At 40.5% G+C, this 15,561-nt stretch overlaps 1 gene segment (V, D, J or C); it reads left to right on the top strand.

Annotated features, from left to right (window-relative positions):
* The first annotated feature begins 3,896 nt into the window (after positions 1-3,896).
* Positions 3,897-15,561, top strand: part of LOC142836168 (T-cell receptor alpha chain constant-like) — a 203,679-nt gene continuing 192,014 nt past the window's right edge. Inside the window, 2 exon segments of the C gene segment in view lie at positions 3,897-3,986; positions 4,137-4,445. Of these exon segments, the coding sequence occupies positions 3,935-3,986; positions 4,137-4,445 (361 nt within the window).

Here is a 15,561-nt window from a genome sequence, read left to right as displayed (position 1 = left end):
TGAACAGAGAATTCTCAACAGAAAAAGATCAAATGGCCAAAAGACACTTAAGGTCATGCTCAACTTCCTTAGCGATCAGGGAAATGCAAATCAAGACAACATTAAGATACCATCTTACACCTGTCAGAATGGCTAAAATCAAAAACACCAATGATAGCCTTTGCTAGAGATTTTGTGGAGTAAGGGGTACACTCATCCATTGCTGGTGGGAATGCAAACTTGTGCAATCACTTTGGAAAGCAGTGTGGCGGTTTCTCGGGAAATTCGGGATCAACCTACCCCTGGACCCAGCAATACCACTCTTGGGAATATACCCAAAAGATGCACTATCATACAACAAAAGTATATGCTCAACTATGTTCATAGCAACATTGTTTGTAATAGCCAGGACCCAGGACCTGGAAACAACCTAGATGCCCTTCAATGGAATAATGGATGAAGAAAGTATGGAATATATACATATTAGAGTACTACTCAGCAGTAAAAAACAATGACTTCTTGAATTTTGCATGCAAATGAATGGAAATAGAAAACACTATCCTGAGTGAGGTAAGCCAGACCCAAAAAGAGGAACATGGGATGTACTCACTCATAATTGGTTTCTAGCCATAGATAAAGGACATTGGGCCTATAATTCATGATCCTAGAGAAGCTAAATAGAAGGTGAACCCAAAGAAAAACATATAGTCATCCTCCTGGATATTAACCTTCTTCAGGCGATGAAAGGAGACAGAGACAGAGTTCCACTTTGGAGCACCGGACTGAAACCCGAAGGTCCAAATCAGGAGCAGAAGGAGAGAGAGCACGAGCAAGGAACTCAGGATCGCGAGGGGTGCACCCACACACTGAGACAATGGGGATGTTCTATCGCGAACTCACCAAGGCCAGCTGGACTGGGTCAGAAAAAAGCATGGGATAAAACCGGACTCGCTAAACATAGTGGACAATGAGGACTGCTGAGAAGTCAAGAACAATGGCAATGGGTTTTTGATCCTACTGCACGTACTTGCTTTGTGGAAGCCTAGGCTGTTTGTATGTCACCTTACTAGACCTGGAAGGAGGTGGAAGGTCCTTGGACTCCCCACAGGGCAGGGAACCCTGACTGCTCTTCTGGCTGATGAGGGAGGGGAAGTTGGTTGGGGGAGGGAAATGGGAGGCCGTGGCAGGTAGGAGACAGAATTCTTCAATAAATAAATAAATTAACTAAAAAAAAAATCTATTGGATAAAAAAAGAACCTAGTTTGAAAATGTGCAAAATGTTTTAGCAGACTCTGAAAAAGAATGAGTGTGGCTTACTAATAATCACATGGGAAAGAACTCTACATCAGGGGTCAAGAATATATGATTCAAGTCAAATCCAATCATTTCTCTATTATGTTGGCTTTCTGTAAAATAATGACTGTATCGCATATTAGGAAGAAGGTCAAATAATTATCCAATTTAAAGTTTACACGAGACCACGTTCTTGTCTGCATGACTAGGCTTTCAACTGTAGAAAGATCTACTAAGCAGATATGCAGCCTGAGGGCCCACTGTTTGCTGTAAAATGTCCTCCCTTCAGGTGTGGTATGTACGCCACATTGCAGAAGCATTGTTCTTCCCAGGTGCCCCACATTCTAAGCAGGACTCCAGATCTCCCAAGGCACAGCTCAGTACAGAAGAAAAAGTGTGTTGTAGCTGCCCTCAACATGGACAAACTCTTTTCTGTGGGAAGGAATACTGGTGCCAGAGGAAGACTCTTCAACACAGGGTTTGCTGGAAACCTTTAGGAAGCTCAGGAAACTGTTGAGTGAAGACCTCCACATTTGGCCACAGAGGGGCAGTGCTGCTTCAGAGCCGAAGAAGTTTGTTTCTTCTAAGTACTCAACAATGAGCCAGAGATTATGTACTCATCAGGTTGCATTTATATATTTATTCGTACATATATGTGTAACTATAATTTTTAAAGGGGGCTATGAATTTTGAAGAATGAAGAAGAGCAAGAATTTAGTCAAGATTGGAGGGAGGAGAGGGAATAGTTAAGTTACGTAAATACATTTTAACTTTTAAAACTACATAAAATATATTATTTCATAACATGTTTACAGGTATTTAGAGAATAACAAATACATGTGTCTAACTTTCTCTTTGCCTATGTTATATCTGTTTATCCTGGGCGCACAGGGTTGACAAACAGGAATTTGCAAGTGAACACTATGAACAGTCATGCTACTCTTAGAGGCTAGGGCCACATCACCTTGGCTAAAGTACATTTCTAAGGTTGTCAGCCACACTTGTTCCAATCTCCTGCCACACTGATATGACCTGTGCCTAGAACTATGTTATAGCTACGTTATATATCCTATCTACTGGAAAATCTGCTATGGTTTGAAGCCAGCTCAATCTTCTCTGAGTGGATCGGGAAGAGGCGTTCACACCCTTTCCTTCATTGTCTTGTCTAGAGACACAGGTGTCTTCAGTAGGTTCCAGTTTTCTGTTCTTGAGTGCTGAGACCAGAGTGAAGATTGGAACAGTGTGTATCATGAAAGACACCCAAACACTGACCACACGGTAGGCACTCAGCAAATACATAGCACTGCTTTTTCCTCTTCAACTAAACTCATTTGTAATCTTCACATCATGTCTACTTCTTTCTTTTTTCTCTGGTTTTCACACAAGAACAAATATATAATATTTTTTCTTTTAAAAAATTTTGATATTTTTTGTTTTGATTAATATATCCTTTGGTTCGATCCATTTTCCTACTAATGACATGATTTTGTTCTTCGACATGGCTGGACATACTCTCGTTTTATATGCAATGTTTTCGTCATTTGTCTGGTGATAGGTGGTTCCAGACTGTTTCTACATATTGGCTATCATGGTCTTGCTGTGACCCAGGATATAATGGTTACTTATAAGCTTGCACATGTAGGGATCTTTCTAGCTTGATGACTTCAGTAAGTTGGATAAATACCCACAAGTAGAAAAGCTGAATCATGGGCAATCCTTCCTTTCTTATCTTTCTTTCTTTTAAAAAAAATCTTTTATTTAAACTTTCTTATGAAGTATATTTTGATCTTATTTCAGCTCTCCACCTACCCAACTTCATGATATCTCTTCCTCGGTCTCTCCAATAAAAATACAAAAATTTTTCAAAAGCAAAAAACTATTATTAAGAGCAAAAGTAGCAAAAAAAAGAAGCAAAAAGGCCCATTTTGTATGGAGTTCAGGGTTGGGGACCTGCTATAGAATGTGATTGGTTATACCTAGTGACCCTCTATTTGGGGAAAACTGAGTTTCCCAATCAGTTGCAAATAGCATTCACTTCCCCTTCTCAGTGCTTGGATTTTTCCATTTTGAACCTTTGCAGGTTTTGTGCATTCTGCCACAATCTCTGAGTTCATCTGTGCATCAGTCCTGTTGTGTTTGGAAGACCCTGTTCCTTGGAATCATTCACCACCTTGGGCTCATCTTCCCACCTACTCTTCTAAATAGGTCCCTGAACTTTGAGGGGAATACGTCGATGAAGACATCACGTTTAGGACTGAGTGTCCCAGTGATTCTCACTCCATGTACATTGTCCAGTAAGTGTCTGTGTTAATTCCCATCTACTGCAAGAAGAACCATCTTTGATGAGGTTTGGGCACAACACTGGTCTATGGGTAAAGCATGTGTATACTGATATTCTTGGTGGCTATATCAACACACAATTTTTACCAACAGTGTATAATGGTAGAATTATGAGGAGGGGATTTCTGATTCTCAATGACTGTATTTTCAGCAAATTTGATCAAAATAAGGAAGTGTTTCCTGTGTCAGAAATAGCTGTAGACAAAGTATTTCTGAGGGGTGGAGCCTGTTGAAAGAACTGAGGTGCTCGTGAAGGCAGACTGAGTGTTCTGTGGGGAGATAAAAGGCCACTGGAGATCTCACGAGCTCCAGTCTAGGAAGAATGGAAAAGATCCAGAAAGTATCATTCTTAGTCCTCGCCCTTCACCTAGCATGTGAGTAACGAAGGAGAAACCCCAAGATATGTGTGTGATTAATGTGGAGGCATGAGAAATTGGGGTACCAGACAAAAGCAGGCATGTCAAAACCATAAACAGGAAATACATATCTGGGAACCTAATGACATCTGTTATTTCTCTACACAGGGGTGAGTGGTCAGCAAAAGGGGAGACCTGACCAGCAGCAGGTGAAACAAAGCCCCCAATTTCTGACAGTCTGGGAAGGAGAGACTTCAGTTCTAAACTGCACTTATGAGAACAGCGCATTTGACTACTTCCCATGGTACCGGCAGTTCCCTGGTGAAGGCCCTGCACTACTGATAGACATACGTTCCGTGTCGAACAAAAAGGAAGATGGACGATTCACAGTCTTCTTCAGTAAAAGTGATAAACAACTCTCCTTGCACATCGCAGATTCTCAGCCTGGAGACTCAGCCACCTACTTCTGTGCAGCAAGTGCACAGTGCTCTCCAGGCACCTGCAGCCTGTCCTAAAACCTGCAGCTGTGCTCCAGCATAGCCCTGCCGTGGGTCTGAGCCGGGCAGAGGTGCAGAGGAGTTTTCATCTGCAGTGGCAGGTGACTGGTGATGCAGTGAACTTAAGGATTGGACTCATGCAGGCCACAGACAGACCAAGATGACTTCATGGTTTCCTTTCCCCCAGTCTCCCTTTGTTCTTCAGGTACCACTGGAGTTTTAGATCTATTTCCTGAACTGGTCTACTTGAATCATTTACTGAGTATCTGTATAAATAGTTCTCTGTGTGGTTGGTTTGTAGCAACTATAAATTATACAATGGCCTATTTCCCTACACTCTTGGCAACAGTGTGTTAATGGGTGGCTCTTAAAGCTCAGTATCAGTAGACTTTGTGGCATCTGTGATAGGAATCACACAGAATTTTAATTTCCTCTGATGATCAAAGAAGTGGTGATTTATGTGAACACCGATCAATTACTTCTACTCCCTCTTGTTTGATCTTCCTCTTATATCCTCATCTACCTTTAAGAAATTCAGTGTTAAAGAAGGCACTCACCTTGATGCAGGTGTGTTTACAAAAGACATATGATATCAGTGGGGAAGGAATGAAGTTTATTCACATTAAAAAATACATAACTTTTACCAAATAAGTTTTTCCCATGTCATTTTTACAAATGAATCAAAAATATAACATTGAATGGAAAAATTAAATGTCAGAATAAGAAGTATTTCATCACATTATTTAAAAGAAACTTCAGAACTACAAATGAAATGTTGTATGTTCATATTCTCAAATTCTATCATTATTATGTTTTTGCTGCTGTTGTTAACATGTCTGTTGTGTGTACATGCCACAGCACACCAATGGAGGACAAAGGGCAGCTTTACAAAGTCAATCCTACCCTTCCTGTCACCTGAGTTCCTAGGGTTGAGCACAGGTCACCAGGCTTTCAGGACACATGCTTGATGTGGGATTTCCCTCTGGATGCTGTGCATATGTTTTTTTACCATTGGTTAATAAAGAAACTTCTTTGGCCTATGACAGGGTAGAACAGAGCTAGGCAGGAAAACAAAACTGAATTCAGGGAGAAAGAAGGTGGAACCAGGGAGACACCAAGTAACTTTCAAGGGAAACAGATGCCAGAATCTTAGTGGTAAGCCACAGCCTTGTAGCAATACATAGATTAATAGAAATGTGTTAATTTAAGATATATGAGCTAGCTAGAAATATGCCTGAGTCATTGGCCAAACAGTGTTGCTATTAATACAGTTTCTGTATGATTATTTGGGTCTGGAGAGCCGAGAAATGAATGAGTAGTCTCTGTTTACACATGCTTTCCACACCGGCCCACCTCACAAGGTTTATATATTGCTTTCTAATGTGTATCTATAAGTATATATTACAAATGCCCTGGTTAGAAACTTCCCAAGTGTAGGGTAGTGTAGTGGCATTTCATTTGTATTTTAATAAATAAAGCTTGCCTGAAGATCAGAAAAGTACAGCAACCACAATGGCCAGCCTTATAGACCAGGCAGCAATGACACACACCTTTAATCCCAGTAGCCACAATGACGTATACCTTTAATCCCAGTAGCCACACTAGCTTGCCATGGAAACCAAGCAGTAGTGGTGCACACCCTTAATCCCAGAACTGGAGAGGATTATAAAATTGGAGAAGACAGCTCCCAGTCTCAGTCTCATTCTGAGGTTTCTTGGAGGCAGGATCACCGTTTTCCGACTGATGTCGAGGTAACAGTCAGTGGCTAGGTGCTTTGTTTTTCTGGTCTTTAGATTGAACCCCAATATCTGTCTTTGAGTTTTTATTAATCATGCTTCAAGAAAGCATGCACAAATTAAAAGTGGTTTTCTACAGAATCCTCAGACCAAAGTGGGCAATATCCTGTCTCTCTGAATCCTCAGACCGAAAACTCTGAGCTCTTGTCTCCTCTCACCTTATATTTCTCTCTCCGCCCAGGCATTGCCCTTCCTGTCTCCCTCTCCCTAATGTTGGGATTAAAGGTGTGTGACTTCCAAGTACTGGGATTAAGGGTGTGAGCCACTAGCTCCTGGCTCTGTTTCTCTGAGACTGGATCAGGATCAGTGTAGTATAACCCAGGGTGGCCTTGAATTCATAGAGATCCTCTACCTCTGCCTCCCAAGTGCTGGGATTAAAGGTGTATGCCACCACTGTCTGGCCTCTATGGCTAACCAGGGGATTAGCTGCACACTCTGATCTTCGGGTAAGCTTTATTTGTTAGATCACAAACAAAATATCACCACAAATTACTAATTTATATATAGAAAAAAAGAGAAGCAGAATAATTTACTAGCTGCTAAGTATTATTGCTAAATGCAAAGGTATCATATATAATGTACTGTACTTTAAATTTGAACATTATATATTTTAAAGTATTTTAAGCCATATTTTTTTAAATTGTGTGTGTGTGTGTGTGTGTGTGTGCGTGCATGTGTGTGTAAGTGGGCAAATGCTTGGTCCACATATGAAGTTTGGAAAGCATCTTGTGGCATGGATTCTCTCCTTCCTTCCATGTTGTGGGTTCCAGGGAATAAACTAAGTTCATCAGACTAACAGGCAAGTGCCTTACCCCTTGAGCCATCTCACAGGTCTTAGACCTTTTTACTCAACAGAAGCAGCTGTAGTCGTTACGGCCCCCAGCAGTGCACAAGATGGAGGAAGAACCTTTCATTGCCTAACATTGCAAGATGTACTTTCATGATGCCACTTATATGTCAACAAAAATTCCACTGGAAAAAATTTTTTAAATGTATTCATTGCATGCAGTTCAGGATTCTGGTAGTCCCCAGACACCTAGGAGCCTAAGGCAGGAAAAGTAATTTTTTCTAGGAATTGTAGGCTAACCTGCCTCCAATTAAATTAAAAGACTGTACTAGGAAAGTGAAACTAAACCTAAAGAATGAGGAAGTTGTTAAACTTAAAATGTACAACATATAGTATCTCTTCACTAGCGCATAATGCATAGATTTCAATAAGCAAAAAGAAAATCTAGAAAATCAATCAATTGACTCTTAGCAGTAAGAGATGTGCCACAAATGCCAGTGCATGAATTCCCTGTTTTGTTCAAAGATTTACATTACTGTCAAGTTTCAAACAGATCAGAAACTTGGACAGTGTGTGGGGGGGGGGGCTTGCATGCATGTGTGTGTCTGTAGAAAAGTCTTCATTGGATTGGCATTGTAGCATGATCAATAAAAATCCAGAGACAGAACCTGAAGGTCAGAAAAGCAAAGAGAGACAGTCACCAGCTCTTACCTCTACGTCAGTCCATAGGGCAACCCTGCCTCTTTCTGCTACTTGGTGTCTAGCTGAAGTGCTGAGCTCCTTGCTGGTCCCTGATGCTCATGATTTAAATCGTGAGAACACATAGTGGCAACAGTAACTACCCTTGCTGAGCTGAAGTTAGAACTTTGTGATAATCATGCCAGGCAGGATTCAGGCAGACCCTTATGCTATCTGATCTACTGCTGTCAGATGCAAGGGCTGTTCATGTTGGAGTGTCACATAGATGGATAGGTGTTGTGGGAGGGAGAGCAGGAGAGTACTTTAGACACCGCTTAGCCTTGTTGCCCAGGTGAAGCATTTTTCTTTGTTAGATGAAATTTGTGTTTATATTCTGGCCAGTTTTATACTACAAGAATATCCTGAGATGTGGGAACAAGTCACTGAAGGAGAAGAAGCCACTGGAAGTAACACGACATAGTGAGCTCTTGTCATCTTCCACTCTGCCTTCCACCCTCCCAAAGTAATGCATGGTTTTCCTATTGGCAGTAAGACATATAAGAGACCACAGATGCCTGCGAGAATCTATGAATGTTGTCATTAGGATGCACTGCCAAGTAGAACTCAGATACTACAACCTCAGCGTGTGCCTGTTCATCTTTAATAAAGGATACGTTAAACAGATCCAACAAGTGTCTGAGGTAGGAAGCTACTATGCTGTGTGATTTCCATGTGTTTTCTTGTTTGGTACTTAGTGGACATGCAAAGGTTCTTGAATTCCCCCTGCTTGAATAGCATAGCAACATTGAAGTTCTGGACCTACCATTTATTAATCAAGGAGTTTGAGGAAGGTTGCTTCATAATTTTCTTGTTTAATTTCCTCATTCCTGCATGTGATTGATACTAGTATCTACTAAAATGGTTTCTATGAGAAATAAATGAAATGATGACTGCATTTATTACACAGATACTTTTTAATTCTATGCAATCTCTTAGTCAATTATTAATATCATTACTATTATTGTGGGAAGGCACATGTGTCACAGTGCACATGCTCACATGGAAAGCAGACAACTTCATGGCACCATTTCTCTCCTTCCACATTTCCATGGGTTGTGAAGATCAAGCTTTATCACCAGGCTTATACAGCATGCACCTTTACTGGCCAATCTCCCATTCTTGTTAATTCTTGGAATTACTCAACTATTGGAGTACTTTAGAAAGTCCTTGTCCATGTCTACCCTTGAGGTGGTTTATCTGTTTTTCTCTAACACTTTTAGAATTTCATCCTATATTGATTGAGTTTGAACTAATTTCACACCAGATAAAAGACCTAGGTTGATTCTTCTACATATAGATTTTTTTTTCCTCAGCACTGTTGTTGAAGGTGTCTTTTCATCAACGTGTTTTGAAACCTTTGTCAAGTTACATAGCTGTAGTTCCGTTGTTTGTTCCTGTGCTCTCAATGCTATTCAGTTGGTCTGCAGACCTCTTTTGTGTCAGTAAAATGCTGCTTTTTTTCCCTAGGACTGTCTTCTACTTTGAGATCAGATACTGTGAGACTGCCTGCCTTGCTATTTTTACTCAGAATCACGTTGCCCACGCTTTGTGATTCTGCATGAGTTTTAGGATTGCTTTATTCTAGTTCTATGAGTAAAGACATTGGCATTTTGGCGGTGATTTTCAGACTGTAGATCCTCTCAATACTATAGACCTTTTCACAATATTGATTCTGCATGTAAGTATCAGGGTATGGATATTTTCTAAAGTCACCGTCAGTTTCTTTACCCAGTGTGTTAAAGTTCTATTGCAGAAGTTACTTACCCTCTTGGGTCGATTGATTCTTGACTGTGTATTTTTAAATGCTTGTGAATGTTATTTTTTCATTATTTTCAGAGTATTCATTTGATGTATAAAAGAACTACTGATTACATACGTTGAGTTTTCTAACCTGCTACTATGCTGAAAGAGCTTGTCAAATGTGAGTTTTTTATGAAGTCCTTAGGGCCTGTTAAGACTATAGAATGCCATTTATGAATGGGGATATTTAAGATCAACCATTTCCACTTCATTCCCTCTGCTTAGTGCTTGCAGTTCGAGACATGATCTCTCAGCTTCCTGATCTTACCATAATGTATGTCTCTTGCTGACCTAAATTCTCACCACGATAGACTCTTATGCCTCTGGAAACAAAAGTCAATTAAATTCTTGCTTTTGAAAGTTTCCTGGTTATGGTGGTTCATCGTAGCCAAAAAGAGGGGGGAAGTAATTAACATACCAACTTTGTCTTGTCCCAGATTTTAGGAGAAACACGTTATAACATTGGATAAAGTTTAGTCATGAATAGCCTTTATTACATTGAGGATGCTCCTTCTAGTCTCTTCAGGGATTTTATCATGAAGGGGTGATGGATTTTGTCAAAAATTTTTTTCTTCATCTATTGAGATAATCATGTGATATGTCTCTAAGTCTCTTTATGTGATAAATTCAATCTGGCAATAGGTATATATTGACTCATACTTAAGCCCATGGAATGAGAACAAGCTGATAATAATCTACATTATTGCCTTAAATGTGTGCTGCTTAGTTTACTTGTCAAGTTGATAAAAACTTGTCACCTAGGAAGAGAAAACCTCAACAGAGGAACTTTCTCCATCAGACCGAACTGTGGACATGTTGGTGTTGATTTTCTTAATTCATGATTGGTGTGGCAAGGCTTAATTCACTGTGGAAGGTGTTATCCATGGGCACCTGGTCCTGGGCTGTATAGAAAAGCAAGTTGAACAAACGACAGAAGCAAGCCAGTGAGCAATATTCCTCTATGGTCTCTGCTTCAGTTTTTACCTCCAGGTTCCTCCTACTGCCTCCTGCCCTAGCTTTCATAGGTGATGGACTACAATGTGGAAGTGTAAACCAGATAAACCCTTTCCTTCCCAGATTTTGGTCAGTGTCTAGCACACCAGAAAATAGACTATAACCGACTATTTTAACTTCTTTAATATTGTATATTTAATTTGATATAATATTATGCCATTATATTCTACATATTGTATCTATACCATGTGTTTGACCAGTTTTACCAGCTCTTTTAATTTTTATACAGTGTATTTTAATCATTTTACACCCTCTCCATACTCCTTCCAGATCCACCCCCACTTCCCTACCCACCAAACTTTGTGTGTCTTCTTCTGCTCCTCCTTCTTATTCCATTCATCAAGTCATATTTATGTTGCCCATTTACTTTTGGATGCATGTCCTTCCAGGGACTATGGTAAAACTACCAATGGCTAGACTCTTAAAGAAAAACTGACTCTCCTTCATTGCTACTCTATTTGCAGTAGGTAAGAAATAGAAACACCCTAGATGCCCATCAACTGATGAATGGATAATGAGAATGTGGTACACTTCTGCAGTGAAATATGACTCACCTATATAAAATTATCATATAAGTGGGTAGAATTGAAAAGAATCATTCTGCATAAGACAACTCAGAACCAGAAAGATAAACATCACATGTTTTATTTCATTTGTAAGTGTTAGCTTTGAGTGTTCAGATATGTGTGCTTCATTTGGAATACCAATAGAAGTCAACAGATTAATAAAGAGTAATGATGAATAGAATTCAGCAATCCAAAGGTTAATGGGGAATAATATAGCAGGAAGGCTTAAATTGGGATTAGGTGTGGAGGGTAAGGATAAATAGGACTAACAACCTTTCAAGCAATTCATAAGGAGACTTACCAATGTAGAATCTTCTTAAAATGCACAACCACACATATACAAGAAAGTTAAAATGGAGTTAGTTACCCTGTGATATGGTTCTAAAGTTCCTACTAGATACCATGGGCTACTAAATAAAAACCCAGAGATCAGAAAAAGTTAACTTTTTTGGAGTTGTTGGCGATGGAGATTTTTAAAGACACCCAATTACAGGATATTGCCAATGTTCTTTCTTGTCCTCCAGGACTTGGTCAGAGCCAGAAGTGGTAGATGATTGTAGGGACACAATGTTTTCCAGACACACCAGGGAAGTCACAGCAGTTTTGACAGCACATACAGAACTACACATACTCAGTGTAGACAAAATCTCAACAATAAGGGGGTGCAGACACAAATACTGCCCCACCTCTAGTTGATAAGTCATGGCCAATTGGCAGATTTGGGGAGAGAGAGTCAGCTCTCCAATTTTATAATAAAAGCATTTAAAATTGCAAACAGTTCTTTTAGAATGTGTTTTTAATTTTTTGCATATTTCAAAATGCATGTATTTTTTTCTGTGTTTGTCATGAATATGTTATGGCATCTGTATGGATGTCAGAGGAGAAATTGTGGGTGTCAATTCTCCCCTACCACCATGAAAGTCCTGGGGATTGAATTCAGGTTGTCAAGCACGGCAATCCATGCCTTTACCCACAGAGCCAACTAGTCATCCTAGACCTGTTTTTGATATACCTCAAAGGTGGTGATAGTGCATGCTTTCATTTTAAACTTGAGTCTATGAAAATTAATGTTCTCCCATGCTTCTTTTTCAATGAGTCTCTGGGTTTTTTTTTTCTATATTCATGCAACTGTGTAGTTTCTGTAGTTTTTCTTGCTATGGGTTTCCAATTGTAGACTGCTATGATGTAATAAGATAAAAGATACCATTTCAGTTCTTTTATATTGGGGGTAATTAATGTGACCTATTTTAGAGGATGCTCCGTGTTCTGCAGAAGAGACTGTATACTCCACAACTCTAGGGTGCAATGTTTTGTAACGGTCTGCTAAGCCCATTTGAAACATGATGCATTTTAATTCTGAAATTTTTTCCTGGTTTGTTGCTATTTTGTTTTTAGAATTTGCAGTCTACTTAGAGATGAGTTGGGGTTTCATGGCATTGAGATCATAGGTACCTTCAAAAGAAGAGTGAGCATTGAAGTTACCAAGTATTATGCACCAGAATCTGTCTGTCCTTTTTGTGGTCATGGGTCAGTTGATCAAAGTATTAGGCATTTCAGGAGATTCTATTCTTCACATACTAGGACGTGGTGCAGATAACTTCATTCAGTGGTAGTTTTCCAGTCAGGTTAACCATGGCTCCAGAAACTCCTCAATTTTCACACCTTTGATGGCTAGTGTCTAAATGAGGCATTGTCTCCTGAACATTTTGGGGGTGTCGGGGCAACAGGAGGGCACTGAAATCTGCTACTGGAGGATCCATCTCAGTGTTTCCTAATCCTGCTCAACACTGAATAGTCTGCAGAATGGATGAGCTGTCATAAATGTCCCAGAAATATTTATTCTAAAACTATAGCAGATATGTGGAAGTGTGTGCTACAGGTAGATAACACTTGAACACTTCTCAATTCTGCTTTCTATTTTCTAAGGGATAACATTGACTAAAGGCTTTAAAGTAAGCACATGAAAAAGTATAAAAGAGGATCGAGCCAGGCGGTGGTGGCACACGCCTTTAATTCCAGCCCTCGGAAGGCAGAGGCAGGCGGATCTCTGTGAGCTCGAGGCCAGCCCGGTCTACAAGAGCCAGTTCCAGTACAGGCACCAAAGCTACAGAGAAACCTTGTCTCAAAATATAAATAAATAAATAAATAATAAAATAAAAATAAAAAGACTGTCGATGCAGCAAACAGGATCTGTCCACAAGGTGGCAGGGCATCTCCACTGCTGCAGACCTACAAAAGGACTTTTTGGTTGACTTCTAAAAGAGCAGCTGTAGTCGGCAGCCATCTGTGCACACAACTGAGGAATCTGCAGTGCTGTGGAGGACTGAGAAGGGGAGCTGAACACAGAAGCATCTTGCCTGGCTGAAGTCCACTCTCCCCAAGGAGAGCAATGAAGACACTGACTGGACCTTTTGTCCTGTGCTTGTGGCTGCAGCTGAACTGTGAGTGAGAGCTTTTGGGAAACAAGGCATTTGGCAATGTTCATTATCAGTCTTAGGAGCAGACTGGTTCCTCCAGGTTGCCTGAAATCACTATAGGAAGAAAAGCAAAATCTTGGGAATGGTGTCTGATGGTCTCCCTGCTGTTTCCTTTTGCACAGGTGTGAGCAGAGCAGAGCAGCTGGAGCAGCCTTCTCTCCTGAGTGTCCAGGAGGGAGGCAGTGCCGTTATCAACTGCACCTACACAGACAGTGCCAATTATTACTTCTACTGGTACAAGCAAGAGCCTGGGGCAGATCTCCAGTTCCTTTTAAGTATTCTTTCAAATGTGGACAGAAAAGAAGAACAAGGACTCACTGTCCTACTGAATAAGGAGGACAAACGTCTCTCCCTGAACATCACAGCTGCCCATCCTGGGGACTCAGCCACATACTTCTGTGCAGCAAGTGCACAGTGCTCCCCAGGCACCTGCTGCCTGCACACAAACCTGAGCTCACAAAGACAGACAGTTTTCCGCCTTTTATATGAAAATATTTCAGAATTGTATTAATAGTGGGACATTTTTAAACATCCTGAAATTCTGTTTCCAAAAGATACAATGAGTGTCAGAATATTTTGTATGAAAGTGAATTCTTAGGTGTGGAGGCTCTAGAGCCAACTTTCAGATTAGGAACTCAGTGTCATTAGCAGAGAATACTGTACTCATCTTGATGGAAAGGCTCTTAACTTTTAATAACTATTTATTGTTTCTTATTAGAAAATAGTAGGCAAAAAAAAAAAAGAAAATAGTAGGCAAAAAGCTAAAATATTAAATAGAAAATTTAATCCTCTAATCCTATCATACAGATAAATCATTGTGTGTGTGTGTCTGTGTGTGTGTGTGTGTGTGTGTGTGTGTGTGTGTGTATAAAAACAGCATATACCACATTAGGTTCAGCCATCCACTAGGAGTTTGGGGACACACCACCTGCTGACAGTGTCTACTGTAGAATTAAAGACAATGATACACGAGGCTTTGGTGCAGTTTGCATAGAAACCACCAGAGATCAGCACTGTCCGAGATGTGGTTTCATTTGCATTGGGGGCATCTTAGTTGAACACGCCTATTTCCTCTCTAGTCACACACACAAAAGACTCCTGTTTTACGGAGCTTTTGCCTGCGAGAGAACAGTTTCTAGAAAATCTTTCTGGAGCCCAGCCCTGTAAAATAGGGTGTACTGCAAGAAGCAAGAATCATTTCTTTTTATCAGCATGTTTTCTGTCATCTGTTCCAATATCGTGATCCTCTTGATGTTCAGTAAGTAACACCGTCTTAAAAGTATTAATGATTGTCCATTTTTTCTAAAGTTAAAATGACTTCATCCATCTTACCCTATAACGAAGCAATCTTCTTTCTTTCTAGAGAAGAGTAATGCAGAGTCCATAACTCAGACAAAACATCCAGTGACTCTCACAGTGGGGGAATCTCTGATCCTGAGCTGCACCTATCAGACTCCTTATTTAGATCCTCTGCTTTTATGGTACGTGCAATATCTCAACAAAGCCCCTCGGCTACTTCTGAAGAGCTCCACAGACAACAAGAGGACAGAGCACCAAGGGTTCCACGCCACTCTCCATAAGAGCAACAGCTCCTTCCACCTGCAGAAGTCCTCAGTGCAGCTGTGGGACTCTGCCCTGTACTACTGTGCTGTGAGTGACACAGGGAGGGAGACTGCAGGGGAAGCTGCACACAAACCAAGGGTGCAGGAGGGCTGAGGGGAGTGGCCCTGTGAAGAAGGGCTGTGGGCCTTCCCTAATAGTGTTGCCTTAGCTTTAACAAGAACAGAAACAAATCATAGGCACCTGGAAGGTCATGAATTAAATTATTATGAAGCACAGTACGATGGAAGCCAGTGTTTGATAGATCGATCAAACTCAGTGCTCAGCCAGAAAGGCTCATCAGCCCTTCAGAGTGCAG

Source organism: Microtus pennsylvanicus, chromosome 15 (genome assembly GCF_037038515.1).
Source record: "Microtus pennsylvanicus isolate mMicPen1 chromosome 15, mMicPen1.hap1, whole genome shotgun sequence".
NCBI classification, from domain to species: Eukaryota; Metazoa; Chordata; class Mammalia; order Rodentia; family Cricetidae; genus Microtus; species Microtus pennsylvanicus.
The sequence above is the reverse complement of the archived record's forward strand: the minus strand, read 5'-3'. Positions and strand labels throughout refer to the sequence as shown.